This window comes from Lepidochelys kempii, chromosome 3, assembly GCF_965140265.1.
Source record: "Lepidochelys kempii isolate rLepKem1 chromosome 3, rLepKem1.hap2, whole genome shotgun sequence".
NCBI classification, from domain to species: Eukaryota; Metazoa; Chordata; order Testudines; family Cheloniidae; genus Lepidochelys; species Lepidochelys kempii.
The window spans coordinates 74,823,661-74,839,069 of NC_133258.1; the positions used below are offsets into that span (position 1 = coordinate 74,823,661).

At 38.6% G+C, this 15,409-nt stretch overlaps 1 protein-coding gene across 8 annotated transcripts in view; it reads right to left on the minus strand.

The window, feature by feature from the left end:
* Positions 1–15,409, minus strand: part of FBXL4 (F-box and leucine rich repeat protein 4) — a 118,837-nt gene that overhangs the window by 91,155 nt on the left and 12,273 nt on the right. For 4 of the 8 annotated variants that reach the window (XM_073336827.1, XM_073336821.1, XM_073336822.1 and 1 more), the window contains exons 2-3: positions 9,646–9,748; positions 7,877–8,936 (exon numbers count right to left, since the gene is read on the minus strand). In XM_073336827.1, the coding sequence (XP_073192928.1) occupies positions 7,877–8,388 (512 nt within the window). In that variant the 5' untranslated portion in view covers positions 8,389–8,936; positions 9,646–9,748. The other 4 variants (XM_073336823.1, XM_073336824.1, XM_073336825.1 and 1 more) reach the window with 3 other exon arrangements.

Below are 15,409 nucleotides of genomic sequence, written 5' to 3' on the forward strand. Positions count from 1 at the left end.
ACAAGGTTTGGTAAAAAGCCTCACCAATTTGCATAGGTGACCACAAACCCAAACCCTTGGATCTGAGAACAATGAAAAAGCATTCAGTGTTTTACAAAAAGACTTTTAATAAAAAATAGAAGTAAATAGAAATAAAGAAATTCCCCCTGTAAAATCAGGATGGTATATATCTTACAGGGTAATTAGATTCAAAAACATAGAGAACCCCTCTAGGCAAAACCTTAAGTTACAAAAAAGACACACAGACAGAAATAGTTATTCTATTCAGCACAATTCTTTTCTCAGCCATTTAAAGAAATCATAATCTAACACATACCTAGCTAGATTACTTACTAAAAGTTCTAAGACTCCATTCCTGTTCTGTCCCCGGCCAAGACGACTACAGACAGACAGACAAACCCTTTGTTTCTCTCCCTCCTCCCAGCTTTTGAAAGTATCTTGTCTCCTCATTGGTCATTTTGGTCAGGTGCCAGCGAGGTTACCTTTAGCTTCTTAACCCTTTACAGGTGAGAGGAGCTTTCCCCTGGCCAGGAGGGATTTCAAAGGGGTTTACCCTTCCCTTTATATTTATGACAGAAGCAGACAGCACCAGCAGCAGTGTCTGGGCCTAAAAGGTATAAGCAGCAATTTACTGCAGTGGGCAGCGGCGTAGCAGCAGCAGAATCTGGATGAGAACCTCTCTCTAAACAACTACAGGACTTCTTAGCAGTGCACGAAGCACAAAGTTGGTTACAGAGCCACATGAGGGGAAACTACTCTGGACATAGATGGTCCTATGTTCACAAAGCCTCTCTTGAACAAACAGTTAATCTTTTGGTCCACAAAATCCTTACGGGCCCTTGGGCTTAGAAATGTCCAGTGCAGAGAGTGGTCCTGGAGAAACTGAAGGAAGGTGGTGTTAAAAGTGAAGAGGCGGAAAAATTTACTCATTTGGCCTAGCTACACTTAGTATAGCATTTTTGAGTGGTTCTCCTAGTAGATCTTTTTACTCTGGATTTGGCCATTCAGAGTGCACAATCTTCTCCATAAACTCTGGTATAAGAAAAAGTCAAAAGAAACTAACTAGGATCTGGTGAAAAGTATAGGGAAGAGAAAATTAGATCCATCAGCCCATCCACCTTACTCTGCACAAAAAGGCAACCCTCATCACCTGGACAGGTCCAAATATGACATGGACAGGACAGTTCATCCTTCCCCACTAATAACTTGGACAAATGCTGGTGATAGTTGGACAACTGCTCAGATAAGAGGCTGGATGGAACTTTTGTAATGCCTCCCTCCTTATGATGGTACTTGGAAAGAAGGAGACCCAGGGTAACTAATGAAAAACAAAGCAGCCAGAAACACTTGTAAGTCACAAGATCTGGATGCCTAAGGAGTTCCACAGGGCAGAGAGAGGGAGAAGCAGGGCTTTCTTTTTTCCTATGAGGAATTGAGACAAACTGTTCTGTCTAAGAGTATGGGATGGGGCTCAAAAGGTTCAATTAAATAATAGAATAATCTGAGGCTTTAGGGATGGATGCCTAACAGCACTGTTCCTAGAAAGAGAACCCTTGGATGACATCTTTGAAAACTTATAAAGAGAGACAGCATGGGTCTGAGATTCTGAGCAGAAGAGAGACCAAACTACAGAGATTTTCATGTCCCTTGTACAGTTCGGGCAAAAAAATTCAACGTAAGTAGCAGTTGGGTGGGACCCCACACCTTGAGCATTACTTCTCCTCACACAGATCTGTTCTTTGGATCTTGCAGTCATGCTTAGTCTCATTTAAAAGAAAGCAGGTGATAAACTGGCTGTGTACATCTGAAAAGCCAGGCGCTACAACTAATATAAATCTATTATTATTTATATTAGTTGTAACGCCTAGCAGCCCTAGGCATGAACCACTGTGTTAGGCACTACGTGTTACTGTTAAGCACCAAAACATTGTAACTTTGCAGATTAAAATTTAAGGATCTATTGTTTATCTGCAAAATGGACAACGGATGTCTTTCAAAATCAGTTTTTCTATTGGATAGTCCCAATTTCAAGGGCTCTATTTTTTTATTAAGTATAAGCAAAGATAATTTATTAGTTGGACAAACTGTTAGACTCTTTTTTTTTTGGTAAATAAACTCTGATGACAAATGCTCAGTCCTTATCCCAACGTGGTTTCATCACTGAGGGGTGCAGGCTACTAGAGACAGCACACAGACAGAAGGCCAAAATGGAAAGAAAGAAACCGACATTCTTTTCAATGAACCATCAGAAACACAACCATTTAAAACCTTATGTAGTTATCAATGGTCACCTGTCAAACGGGGGGGGGGGGTATCTAGTGGGGTTCTAGGGAGCTGCCCTGGTTCCGCTACTATGCAATATTTTCATTAACTGCCTTGAATAATGGAGTGCAGAGTATGCTTATAAAATCTGCAGATGTCACCAAACTGGGAGAGGCCGGAGGACAGGATTAGAATTCAAAACTACCTTTACAAATTGAAGACTTGGTCATGCAGTTGGGAAAAGGGCTAATATCATTCTGGGGTATATTAACAGGAGTGTTGTATATATCACACAGGAGGTAATTTCCCCTCTTTTCTTGACATTGGGGAGACCTCAGCTGGAATAACGTGTCCATTTCTGGGTGCCACATTTTAACAAAGATGTGGACAAATTAGAGAGAATCCAGAGGAAAGCAATAAAAACGATAAAAGGTTTAAAAATCCTGACCTATGAGGGAAGGTTAAAGAAAGTGGGCACGTTTAGTCTTAAGAAAGGAAGACTGAGGGGGGACCTGATAACAGTCTTCAAATATGTTAAGGGCTGTTATAGAGAGGCTGCTGATCAAATATTCTCCATGTCCACCGAACGTAGGACAAGAAGTAGTAGACTTAATCTACAGCAAGAGAGATTTAGGTTAGATATTAGAAAAACGTTTTAACTATAAAGATAGTTAAGCTCTGGAATAGGCTTCCAAAGGAGGTTGTGGAATCCCTATCACTGGAGGTTTTCAAGACCATCTTAAACAGACACTTGCCAGGGATGGTCTAAGTATACCTGGTCTTGCCTCAGTGTAAGAGGCTAGATTAAATGACCTTGAGGTCCAACCCCACATATCTGTGATTTTAGTGCCCTGCCTCCTTCCTTCTGCTGCTGCTAGCTGTAAGGAATTCTAAAACAAGGAAATTCTCTAATTCCTATGATATCCTAAAGAAGGACTTGCCCTCTAGTTACCAAACTGCTGCTAGATTGGAGGAAGCCAAAACCCAGGAGATTCGGGCCTGAAAAAAAAAAGAGGGCCACAAAGTCCTGAGGAATCGTCATCAGCTTTGCACAGAGGCAAAAGATTAGGTTGTCAATGTGACTGCAATATATCAAACATGCCAGAAGTGGAGCCAAAAAGCAGCTTGATTTAAAAATATATATATCTATGTTTAGATATATATTTTTAGATATACATCAGAAAAGGGATCTTCTGTTTACTTCCAAGAAGGGAATTTCCAACAGAAATAATATTTAACTCTTGTTCAGAGCTTTTCATCCAGAGATCTCAAAGTCCATTACCAAGGAGGTATGTATCATTATCTCCTTTCAGATGGGGAAACTGGTCCAAAGATAATAGTCAAAGAACAATGGATACCCACACAGAACAAGATACATTTTATGTAAATCTGGGGAAGAAAAATCATATAAAACAGACCAAAACTTAAGGTACAATCCTGCCAACACTTTGCTACTCTTGGTGTTGGCTTTGCACAAACGAATGCTTACCAATTAAATTCTAAAAAAAAAAAAAATTGAGCTTAGTACTTGGAAGTTCTGCTAATTGAGGAAATTATAGTAAAAGTACTTGAGGCATTTCATCAGCGTGTGGGTATGTCTGTATCTTAAAAAAAAAAATTCAGGTTATTTGCTTGAGTAGTCTCCCTGAAACCAAGCACTACCCTTGATAGCAAGCGCTTGCAGGATCAGGCCCTTATTTTCCTACTTCAGTGAACAATGTTTCAACTTTATAAACTTTTATATTTGTCCAATAATCTATAGTTATGAAGTAACTAGGCACAATCCATAATCCATTCTGCCTTTTTATACAAACACATTTCACTATGATTTACAATAAAAATAAATAATTAGTCCAATATTTTAATTCTGATTCCTCTGGAGTAAACAGGCCTGGATTGGTTTGTCTCAGAGAAAACTAGAAGAATTACTTTTGTGGAGATCACATCTGAAAGGCTTTTTGGGAGGTGGAGGAAAGAGAAGAAAATCGCTCCTCGGTCACTCTAATTCACCAAACTGAAGTAACTGTTGAATATGCCATAAACTCAAGAGGAAAGTGGTACCTATCATTAAATGTTTGCTATGCCTGAGTAAATTATTTTCACTATTTTTTTCTCCTTTTATAACTTCCTTTAGTTTAGTAGGCAACTTTCATTCCTTTTATGTCAGTCTACCTCAGTAACTAGCTTATTCAGCCAAGATCAATCTGATCAAGTAATAGGCTTTTAAGAGAGAATTTTTAAAAAGATTTTTTAAAATTAAAAGGCATATTATTTCTTATGAGCAAAGGAATTAAATGGATTCAAAGTTTAGATGTTATTATATAAACTAATGGTATTTTGCATCAATAAAAACACTCAATATCATTATTTCCTTTCAGTCCTTTCATTACTATCCTAGATATTGTTATTATAGCACAATATTGCGAAACAAATTAGTAAACCAATTTTGGGGCGTGACATATATGAGTACTTAAAACAAAGAGAGATAAAGAAAAATCCATTTTTGTAAACATCAGCAGTGCATAGGCAGACAACTGAAAATATTTTAACACAAACTGATAGACCATGAATGACTTCTAGTTTGGATCCCAAATTCATGAAGACTGAAAGCTGATTTTTCAGTGTACCTGCCCACAAATGGTTTGCACGTTACAATGCTTTGAGTTTTCTCATTTCATGGTTAGAAACGTAGTGAATTAAATGTTAACTGTTTGGCCTACTGCTGTTCTTTGAACTCAAATTTCTTACTTTTCAAGTATACAGATATTTATTCAATAAATGGGGAAAATTTAAATAAACAACTACACCCAATTGCATTAACACACTGATATAACAACACAAAATAAATTGTGACAGTTGAACACATCATGACGACACACACACACACACACACACATCTACCTTTTACGGTTTTTGCACCCACATAAGAAGTCTTAATTAGGGAGTTTGGGGAACCAATTAGCCCCCAAAATGTACTGGTTAACTGAATCACTTAAGTAGCCAGGACATAAAAACCTACTAACCCAAGGACTACCTGCACGGCCAGGCCCCTCCAAAGTCCTCAATTTAGAGGTACAGTGTATAAAATATTGTGTACTATTTACTGTGTACTATATTAGACTGTAGTGTATTATTTTAAATTTAATGCATTTTTTAAAATGAACTTACTACAGTAACTCTGTTGCTTTTGTTAAACCTTCTTTCCAGCCCTGGCCCAACTCCACTTTTTCCTCTATCCTATACTGATCATTATATAGCTTTGCCCCACGTTGTTTTCAGTGCTTTCTTCCTCTTATCTTTCTCGCCTTCTCTAGCCCTTTCTATTTTCCCCTAAAGTGTGTGCTTTACTTCCTCCCCTATATTTTTTTGTTTCTCTTTCTGTTCCCCCTTAACCTCTCACTCCACCTTAGGTCTTGTAATTGAGAACTCTGAGTGCAGCAGTGAATCTGCAAAAATAGGTCAGTTTTATTCTGTTTCTTCAGTTTTTAAAAACTATGAACGACTGCAGAATCAGGCATTGTATCTCTTCACTGGGGAGTGAACCCAAAAATAGAGACGAGTGGTGACCCCCCCAAACACACAGCTAATCCATCCCATCCTACTCTCTATTTTTGGGTCCACCTCCCCCATCAAAGGCCATGGAGCCAATTCTACTATCACACATAGCTTTTAAAAGTTCCAGAAGCAGACTGTACATTTCATTGTTGCCCAGAGTTCCTAATAGTGGGAGTGAAAACTGACAAGATTCCCCTTAGTTTTCACTCTGCTGTGTTTAACAAAGCTATAAATAACAGCAGAGACACAAACTATCTGTCTGAACATTTAGGAACAACAGACTGCATCAGTTTGCACTAGGTTCTCATTTGGAAAGTTATCTTTGCAATCACAGAGTATTAGAGGCTAAGGGTCCCCCCCGCCCAAAAAATTAAAATTTCAGCTCTACAGAGGCTGATGGCACTTGCCCAGGAAAGTTTCTTGCTCTATTCACAACAGGGAGTGGATTTTTCCAAGACTTGTAAATGGCTAACATTTTTCTAACATGGTTGCTTTTAGAGATGGTTGGAGGCTAGATTCTCTACTGCAATCCCAGGTGGCTCAAAGATGCTAGAATCTGGTCATAACTGACTCTCTGAAAACTACCTCAGGAAAGGGGAGAGACTCTTAACTAGCATAAAGCCAGTTGAGCTGGCTACTGCACCAAGCATCTCCCAATCAGGCTATACTCATCGGCATAGCTGTGCTCCATTAGGCTGCTCTAATTTATGCCAGAGCTGAAGAAGCTACGGTTTCAAAATTAGGGAAATATAACTGACCAGCCGGTGGCCCACTCCCACCCTTGTGCCAAATGGTTCTTGACACCAGAGAAAATCTAGCCCTACATCGTCATACAGCTGATATTTTTTTTGAGCTTGCACGTGAAACACTTAGGATAGAATTTCTTCCTTTTCATTCTTGCTATATAATATTACCACCCTCAGCTTTTAGATAGCACTTTTCATCCATAGATGTCAAAATGCTTTACAAAGGAGCTATGTATCATCCCCACTTTATAGATGGGGAAACAGAAGGCACAGCAACTAAGTGATTTAATCAAGATCATCAAACAGACCAGTCAAATGGCCAGGAAAAGAACCCAAGTTTCCCAACTCCCAGTCCAATGCCCCATCTTGTGAGCCACACTGAATGATAAGGAACAAACATCTGTAACTACATTAATGCAAAAGACTTACTAGAAATGCTTAACAAGTTTGTAACGCCACAGAATCTGAAGTCAATACCTTGAAAGTGCTGCCCTCACTTAGAATCATGCAGTTTCCACTTATTTAATTAGCTCAAGATCTTAAATATAAGGAAGTACATACACATCTATGTAAGTTTTTACTATCATAAGATATGAAAATGTTGGAGGAACTGGCTAGTGTTAATACTCTGTAGTTGGACATATTTATTCCTGCATTTCCATTATAAGCTATTTTCAGGAGCATATTACTTTAGCCTAACTAGTCACTCTAAGATAAAACATAGCATACAAAGGTTCACCTCACAAGCAAACTTTTATTTTGTTTGTACTCAAATTTAGTTTAGGTTGTTTTGGCAAATAAGGATTACATTCAAAACTTAAAAATAAATTTTGAGCAATAGGCACATTTTGCCTTACAACACAGTAACTCCAAAAATCTTCACCTCAAAATGGAACACTGTATAAACAATTCACTATTTGGGGGAAAGTAAAAATTCCAGAGAAGCGTCATTTAATTAACAAGTTACTGTAAATGCATAGTAACTATTTTTTACCAAAAGTTCCATATAGATTATTTATAGGTTTGGCTTGTTAGTAGAACGATTATTATACAAATGAAACCTGCATGAGCTTTGACCCCAAATGGTCTCAGTAAATAATCTAACACTACAATATTGATATTAAACAATGTTGGAAACCAAAACATGTACCCTAAATAAAATTGCTTTAAACATATACTGAAGTAAACAACGTATTTGTGGGTCTGATATAAAGTACACAGACATTGAAAGTAAAGACTGAAACCCAACTTAAACGTTCTTTTGTGGTTGTACTATTTAATAAGTTAGAGAGAGATACTCAGTAAAAGTTTACCTTACTTCAGCTGGTGTATTTTGGGAATATGGATTTGCAGAACAAGCCAAAATCCTAATTACAGCCCCAGGGTGATATGTTTCCAGAACATGCACTGCTGTGGGATAAACTGGCTCCTCAAAAGCAAGCTCTACGTAGTCCTGGCTATAGAAGTTAGGTGGAGTCCTCTTGAATGGCAACTGGGCACTAGGACACTGATTCCACCAAGTTCCATAAGTTCGAAACACAGCAGTCTGAGTGAAGTCACCAGAACTGGGGTACACATTTGGAATACCTGCCAAATTCCACATGGTGTAGGACATGCTGTTTTCACTACCGTAATGAGAACTGAAATCCAACACTTCTTTGGCATACTGGACTACTTCAACATTGATAGGTAAGGCTCGGCTGTTTGATTCAATAGCTCTCCGGCTGTTCATCATTTCTCCCCTTGTAGCTGTCCTGGCTCGGCGCCGAAGGCAGATATAGTAAAACATGCTGAGAACTGTTAACATGGGAAACACCGGTGACATCTAGATATGAATTATGAAGCTGCAAAAGGTCAGGCGTCCTATATAAGGTGCATTAACTCTTTGGGGGATGTTTCAAAAAAAAAAAAACAGCTGAATAAAACAGAATGGCTAAACATGGTCAACACAGAAAATTTTTCCAGTAGGAAACCTATTTGCTTTTACTCATTCTAATTTGTCATCTTAAGACAACGCTGTCATTAAAAATCTAAAATCAAGTGGCTTCTATAGGGCCACTGAATAAAAAAAGGCCGTTTTCTGGAAGTTAAATTGAGCCAAAAACTAAACTAACTATTTTCCATGTTAGATAACCAGCCTGCAGTAATAACAAAAATGTTGTTTTCAATGTAAAACTTTCAGCACTACCCTTTCATGTTGTCCGTGAGAGCATGCACCCCTGATATAAAAGTCAGTGGACTCCAAAATGATGTTCATTGGAGTCCATTAATAATATCAGCTGGATGTCTTCTATACAGCCATGACACAAGGTAGGCGTTCAGGGTTCTGTGACTGTGTCAGAAGCAGAAGTCTATATGCACGGTGTTTTACATCTGAAAAAAGAAAACATTTTGGTTCATATATTTACTGTATTAGATTCAAAATTTGCTAAACCTGGACACTGTAGCCATGAAAACTATTTCTAACTAGAACAAATATAAAAACAAAAAACAAGTATAATACCTACAGCAATAGTCTAATCATCAGACAAAACCACATTTCAGCAGTTATACTAGAGCGTACTTTATGTAAACTGTATGCTTATTCTGGATTACTTTCTAATAAGATATATCCTAGAAAAGTAAGCTTTAACAAGAGAGCATGAGATGAAGAGAAAACACTGAACTAGCACACAAGAACCATAAAGTTAAGGTGACTAAAATCTGACAATAACTAAAAAAGTGGAGTACGTTTTCACTGTCCAGACTGACTGGCATGCAAAAAGTAAACAATTAGTATAATTGGTAGAAGAGTTCGGTTTTAAAAGTTCTTCAGGTAAAGAAATTTGTTTGAAAACATGTAATTTTTAATCTGTCAGTTTAACGAAACGGGTATGTCCATATTAGATTTCCTACAAATAAAGATTATCTTACAAACCCAACGGCAAAGTTAGCAGGCACAAAGCAACTATAAGGCAAAAACTGTTAGATTTACCAATATAATCAGTCTTCTATTAGTAACAAAATATTTCCTTACAGCTTATCAAGAAGCAAGACATACCAAAATTAATCTCCCCACCATGATAAAAAAAATACAACTAACTTTGTTGCTCCACTGAAATCTTGTTTAACTGTTGCTCACTGGCTTCAGTGGTAAAGAGAGAAGAGCAGGGCTGGAGTCTGGAGAAAGGATGACTAAGCATCTCCTAAAATAGATGAAGTGTTTCTGCAGCAGACATTTACTGGGCGTGTACTGTATTAATCACTGGGGCGTACAGTGGCTGCACTTCTACTTCAGGACAAACACTAACAAATCATTAACCTAATGCCTCTGCTGTTCTAGCAGGCCAACTGCACATTTACCATCTGAAATAAGTCGCAGTTGGGACAATACTTTGTTTAGTCAGACCACCTTTGTTTTTCTGGTGTAACTCACTTCACCCCAACTTCAAAAACAAACCACCAAAACAACCCAAAAAATCAACACCGATACACATATGGGTAGCATCCACTGAGCCCCCTTTTTGTCAGAATACTATTAGCAATTGACAGTGCAGGTTTCATAAGATAAAGGCAGGCTGCAGCCTCCACTCCTATATTTGACAGTGAGAAAACATATGTTGAGGAACTGTTCACTTTTTCTTTCTTATTCCTCCTCCTACAATTTTTGTTGGTCTAGTTTCTGTCCTTAAAATCAGATTTTATACCAGCTTTCGCTATCGCAACTTGAACTACATTTGGTACCTACCACTGCGGGGAAAACATAAGTTGTATTGGCTCAGCCCTGAGCTCTGCAGGGAAGCCAAAGCCAAACAAAAAAGGTGTTCTAAAGGCCCTGGCCTTTGGAAGAGACATGGGAAGGAAGCAACAAGTTGCTGTTCTCTCTATTTCAACTGGGGCGAATTAAAAGTTTAACTGAAGACTAGGACTATGTAAAAAAACCACTTCTTTTGGATTCTTTTCTCCTGATCTAACATGCCTTATTTAAAGATTAAAAAAGGAAATAAGTGCTAGAATAGATCATCAGATCTGCACGCTTCATTCCTCCACAAGCCTCACCTGTGTGGCGCAGCACCCCAAGGGAAAGGAAAGCACTTTACAAGATGCCTCCGATGAGGAAACGTCATTAAAAAAAAGCAGATTTTTTATTTTTAAAATCATTAGAATTCAGGTGCAAATTCCAAAATTTGATTCTAACTAGTGTTTTGTGTGTTACTTCTGACAAATTCCACCTCCCCCCCCCCCCCGATATTTTGTTTCTAGTTTTAAAGCGGAAGCAGGAAGTTGCAATGAGATTCAGCTAGCTGTGAGTGTAATACCACTCTGTAGGATCCTATACCATACCCAATTTCCCCAGCAGTTTGCAAATCATCACCCCAGTTCTATATTCACTGCTCCTTGGAAAACTGTAGATTGGGAATTGAGAAGACTATGAACCAGTGCCCATAAATTATTTGAAAAATCAGTGAACATAATGGATAATGACACACTAGTTCTAGGCACTGGCATGAAAAAAATCAGCTGTTCGTTTTTTATGCTAAGTGCATAATCCACAAAAAATTAAGCATATTTTAAAAGTGTCTTTGTACATCTATTATTTTTATATTAGTTATAGCACCTAGCAGCCCTAGTCATGAACCACTGTGTTAGGCACTACGTGTTACTGTTACGTACCAAAACATTTTGTAACTTTGCAGATTAAAGTTTAAGGATTTATTATTTGTCTGCAAAATGGTCAATTGAGGTCTTTAAAAATCAGTTTTTCTATTCGATAGTCCTAATTTCAAGGGCTCTGTTTTTTATTAAGTATAAGCAAAGGTAATTTATTAATTGGACAAACTGTTAGACACTTTTTTTTTTGGTAAATAAAGTAGGACGACAAATGCTCAGTCCTTATCCCAATGTGGTTTCATCACTGAGGGGTGCAGGCTACTAGAGACAGCATACAGACAGAAGGCCAAAATAGATGAAAGAAAGACAGAAAGATTATTTTCAATGGACCATCAGAGAAACAACCATTTAAAAGTTTTCAAAAGACTTAGAGTATATCTACATTGCAACTAGATGTGTGACTGCGGCATGTGCAGACATATGGCAGCTAGCTTTAACAGAGATAGTGCAAGTACCAAGAGCAGTGAAACTGCCACAGCATGAGCTTCAGTGCAAACTGTACAGTAACTTCTCACTTAACTTTGTAGTTATGTTCTTGAAAAATTAGACTAAGCAAAACAATGTTAAGCAAATCTAATTTCCTCATAAGAATTAATGTAAACAGGGTGGGTTAGTTCCAGGCAAATTTTTTTCACCAGACAAAAGACATTTTTTATTTATTTATATATATATACATACACACACACACACACACACACATATATATATGCATACATACACACACACACACACATATACATACATACACAGTACAAATTTTAAACAATTTTAAACAAATAATGTCACACTGTATTCAGCAATGATGATTGTGAAGCTTGGTTGAGGAGGTGGAATCAGAGGGTGGATCGTCCAGCTGCTCCTCTTGCTGAACTTTCCCAACTCAAAAAAACACATCTAGAAATTGTTGTTTTGCTTTCCTTTTTTTTTCTTGGTAAATGTCTTTATAGCAATTCATTACATAACCAATTCTCCTAACCACTATGGAGATGTGTTCCCTGTTAGGATGGTCATCACTAAGGATTTGTAAACCAGCTTCAATCATTTGGAAAGCTTCAGAAAGATGTTTGGCAGTCAAATTTCGATGAGTTGGTTCTTCTTTTACTTCTTGGCTGTCTTCTTCCATTGCTCTCATCACCTCTAGTTGCATCAGATCTTCATTGGTTAGCTCTTCTCCATGTGATTGCAGAAGTTGTGTAACACGGGCTTTTTCCACTTCATCAAAACCTGTTTTCTTGGCCAAGCTGAGGATATCTTTCTTCATAGTGGGGACAACATCTTTAAATCCTTTAAAGTCATCGACACAGTCAGGCCACAACTTCCCCCACACACCATTCACGCATGCTTGAGTGACTTCAGCCCAGGACTCACCGATGTTAACGATGCACTTGCAGATGTTGTAGTCACACCAAAATTGCTAAATCATAGGCTTGCCTTCCCCATCGGTGCCTCTGATGAGCTGGTCAGGAGTACACCGTAAGTAATATGCCTTAAATGCAGCAATGGCTCCTTGGTCCATGGGTTGGATGAGTGACGTTAGGTTCCAGAAAGACAACTTTGACTTTTTCCACACTGGTTATCCAGGTTGATTGGATGAGCCAGTGCATTATCAATAAGTAAGAAAATCTTAAAATCAAGATTTTCCTTGGCACAGTATTCCTTCCATGTATACCTTCTAGGTGGTAATGCTGCTGGAGACATGAAGATGAAACCGCTGGCAGGGTACCAATCTGAAACACCACAAGCTCTAAAGGGATTTTCAAAGGAACACCTTCCAGTCATTTGAAGATCCAATAAGAAGGCATGGATAACTGGAGCTATTTTTTCAGAATGGCTGACTCTCTCTGCTGTTCCAAAGTGTCGGCAGGTGCTCAACCCCTGGCTCTGCCCCAGGCCCGCCCGCCCCCACTCCAATCCCTCCCCCGAGCGTGTCCTCACTCCTCCCCCAACCTCCTGAATGCCGCAAAACAGCTGATTGCTCCAGGTGGAAGGCGCAGGGAGGGAGGAGGCTGCACATCGCATCCTTGCTCCTCCCCCCAGAGCCTCCTGAACACCCACGAAACAGCTGATTGATACAGGTGGGAGGCACAGGAAGGGAGGGGGGAGGCTGCGCATCGCATCCTCGCTCCTCACTGCGGAGCCTCCTGAACACTTGCAAAACAGCTAATTGCTGCGAGAGGGAGGAATTGCTGATCCGCGGGGCTGCAGGCAGGTGGGAGGCACTGAGGAGTGGAGGGAGCTGATAGGGGGGCTACCGGCCCACCCTGGTTCCAAGCCCTCATGGCCAAACAACGTTATAAGGAAACATTGCGCAACTTTTAATGAGTATGTTCTCTAATAGATCAGCGACATAACAATGAACAATGTTAACTGAGACGAAGTTAAGTGAGGAGTTACTGTACAAGCCTGTCCTGGACTCTGGGTACTTACTCAGTGCCTAGCAGACACTAAAGTCCGTGCTGTTGTGGCTTCCCTGCTACTGGTACTTGCACTAGCTATATAAAAGCTAGCTCAAATATGTTTACACATGCTGCAATTGCACCTCAAATTGCAATGTAAACATACCCTCCGTAAAGTGAAAGCCAGCCAAGTATAAAGTTATTAACCTACATGGGGAACAAATACTTAATAACAGACTTTTCAACCTAGCAAGACAAGGTGTAACACAATCCAAGGGCTGGAAGTTGAAGCTAGACAAATCTAGCTAGACAAGACTGGAAATAAGGTGTACATTTTTAAGAGAAATTAGCCATTGGAACAACTTACTAAAGGTCATGGTGGATTCTCCATCACAGGCAATTTAAAAATTAAGATTGGTTATTTTTCTAAAAGATATGCTCTATGAATTAACTTGAGGAAGTTCTGTGGCCTGTGTGTGCAGACTAGATTATCACAATGGGCCCTTCTGGCCTTAGAATTGATGAAAAAAGGCTCAAGCCTTGGTTTTTGCATTGATTTAGTGGGCTTTAGATTGGGCCCAAAGTGCTTTTCCTGGCTTTAATCATAATGTGGTTTCTGTCTAAAATAGTTCCATAAAACTGCACCTTGGTGTTCCCTCATCATTCTTAATCATTTACTTCTATTTCAAATGTCTGTTAAGCACAAGTTGAAGATTTTTAAAAAAAAACAAAACCTCTAGAACTGCAGTTCTTCCTGCTATCTTAAAAGGTTTCCAGATATATTACAAAAATCCCTTATTACCTATATGACAAATATCATAGAATAATTTTTAATATATCTCAAACAAGCATCATTTTCACCAGTTTATGTTTTTTATTTTTGCATTTTACACAACTTGGACAAATAAAATTAGGGATGTCAAGCGATTAAAAAAATAAATCGTGATTAATCGAGCTGTTAATAACAGAACACCATTTATTTAAATATTTTGGATGTTTTCTAAATTTTCAAATATATTGATTTCAATTACAACAGAACACAAAGTGTACAGTGCTAAAACTTTATTTTTTTTATTATAAATATTTGTACATAAAAAGAAACAGTATTTTTCAATTCACCTAATACAAGTATTGTAGTGCAATCTCTATCATGAAAGCTGCACTTACAAATGTAGAATTATGTACAAAAAAACAATTGCACTCAAAAATAAAAAACATTAAACTTTATAGCCTACAAGTCCACTCAGACCTACTTCTTGTTCAGCCAATCGTAAACAAACTTGTCTGTTTGAGCATTTGCAGGAGCTAATGGTGCCTGCTTCTTGTTTACGGTGTCACCTGAAAGTGAAAAGAGGTGTTTGCATGGCACTGTTGTACCCGGCATTGCAAGATATTTACATGCCAGATGTGCTGAAGATTCATACATCCCTTCACGCTTCAACAACCATTCCAGAGGACACGCATCCATGCTGATGACAGGCTCTGCTCGATAATGATCCAAAGCAGTGCAGACTGATGCATGTTAATTTTCATCATCTGAGTCAGATGCCACCAGCACAAGGTTGATTTTCTTTTTTGATGGTTTGGGTTCTGTAGTTTCCACATCTGAGTGTTGCTTTTTTAAGACATCTGAAAGCATGCTCTGTACTTGACCTTTTTAGATTTTGAAAGGTGCTTCAGATTCTTAAACCCTGGATTGAGTGCTGTAGCTATCCTTAGAAATCTCACATTGTTACCTTCTCTGCGTTTTGTGAAATCTGCAGTGAAAGTGTTCTTACAACGAACATGTGCTAGGTCATC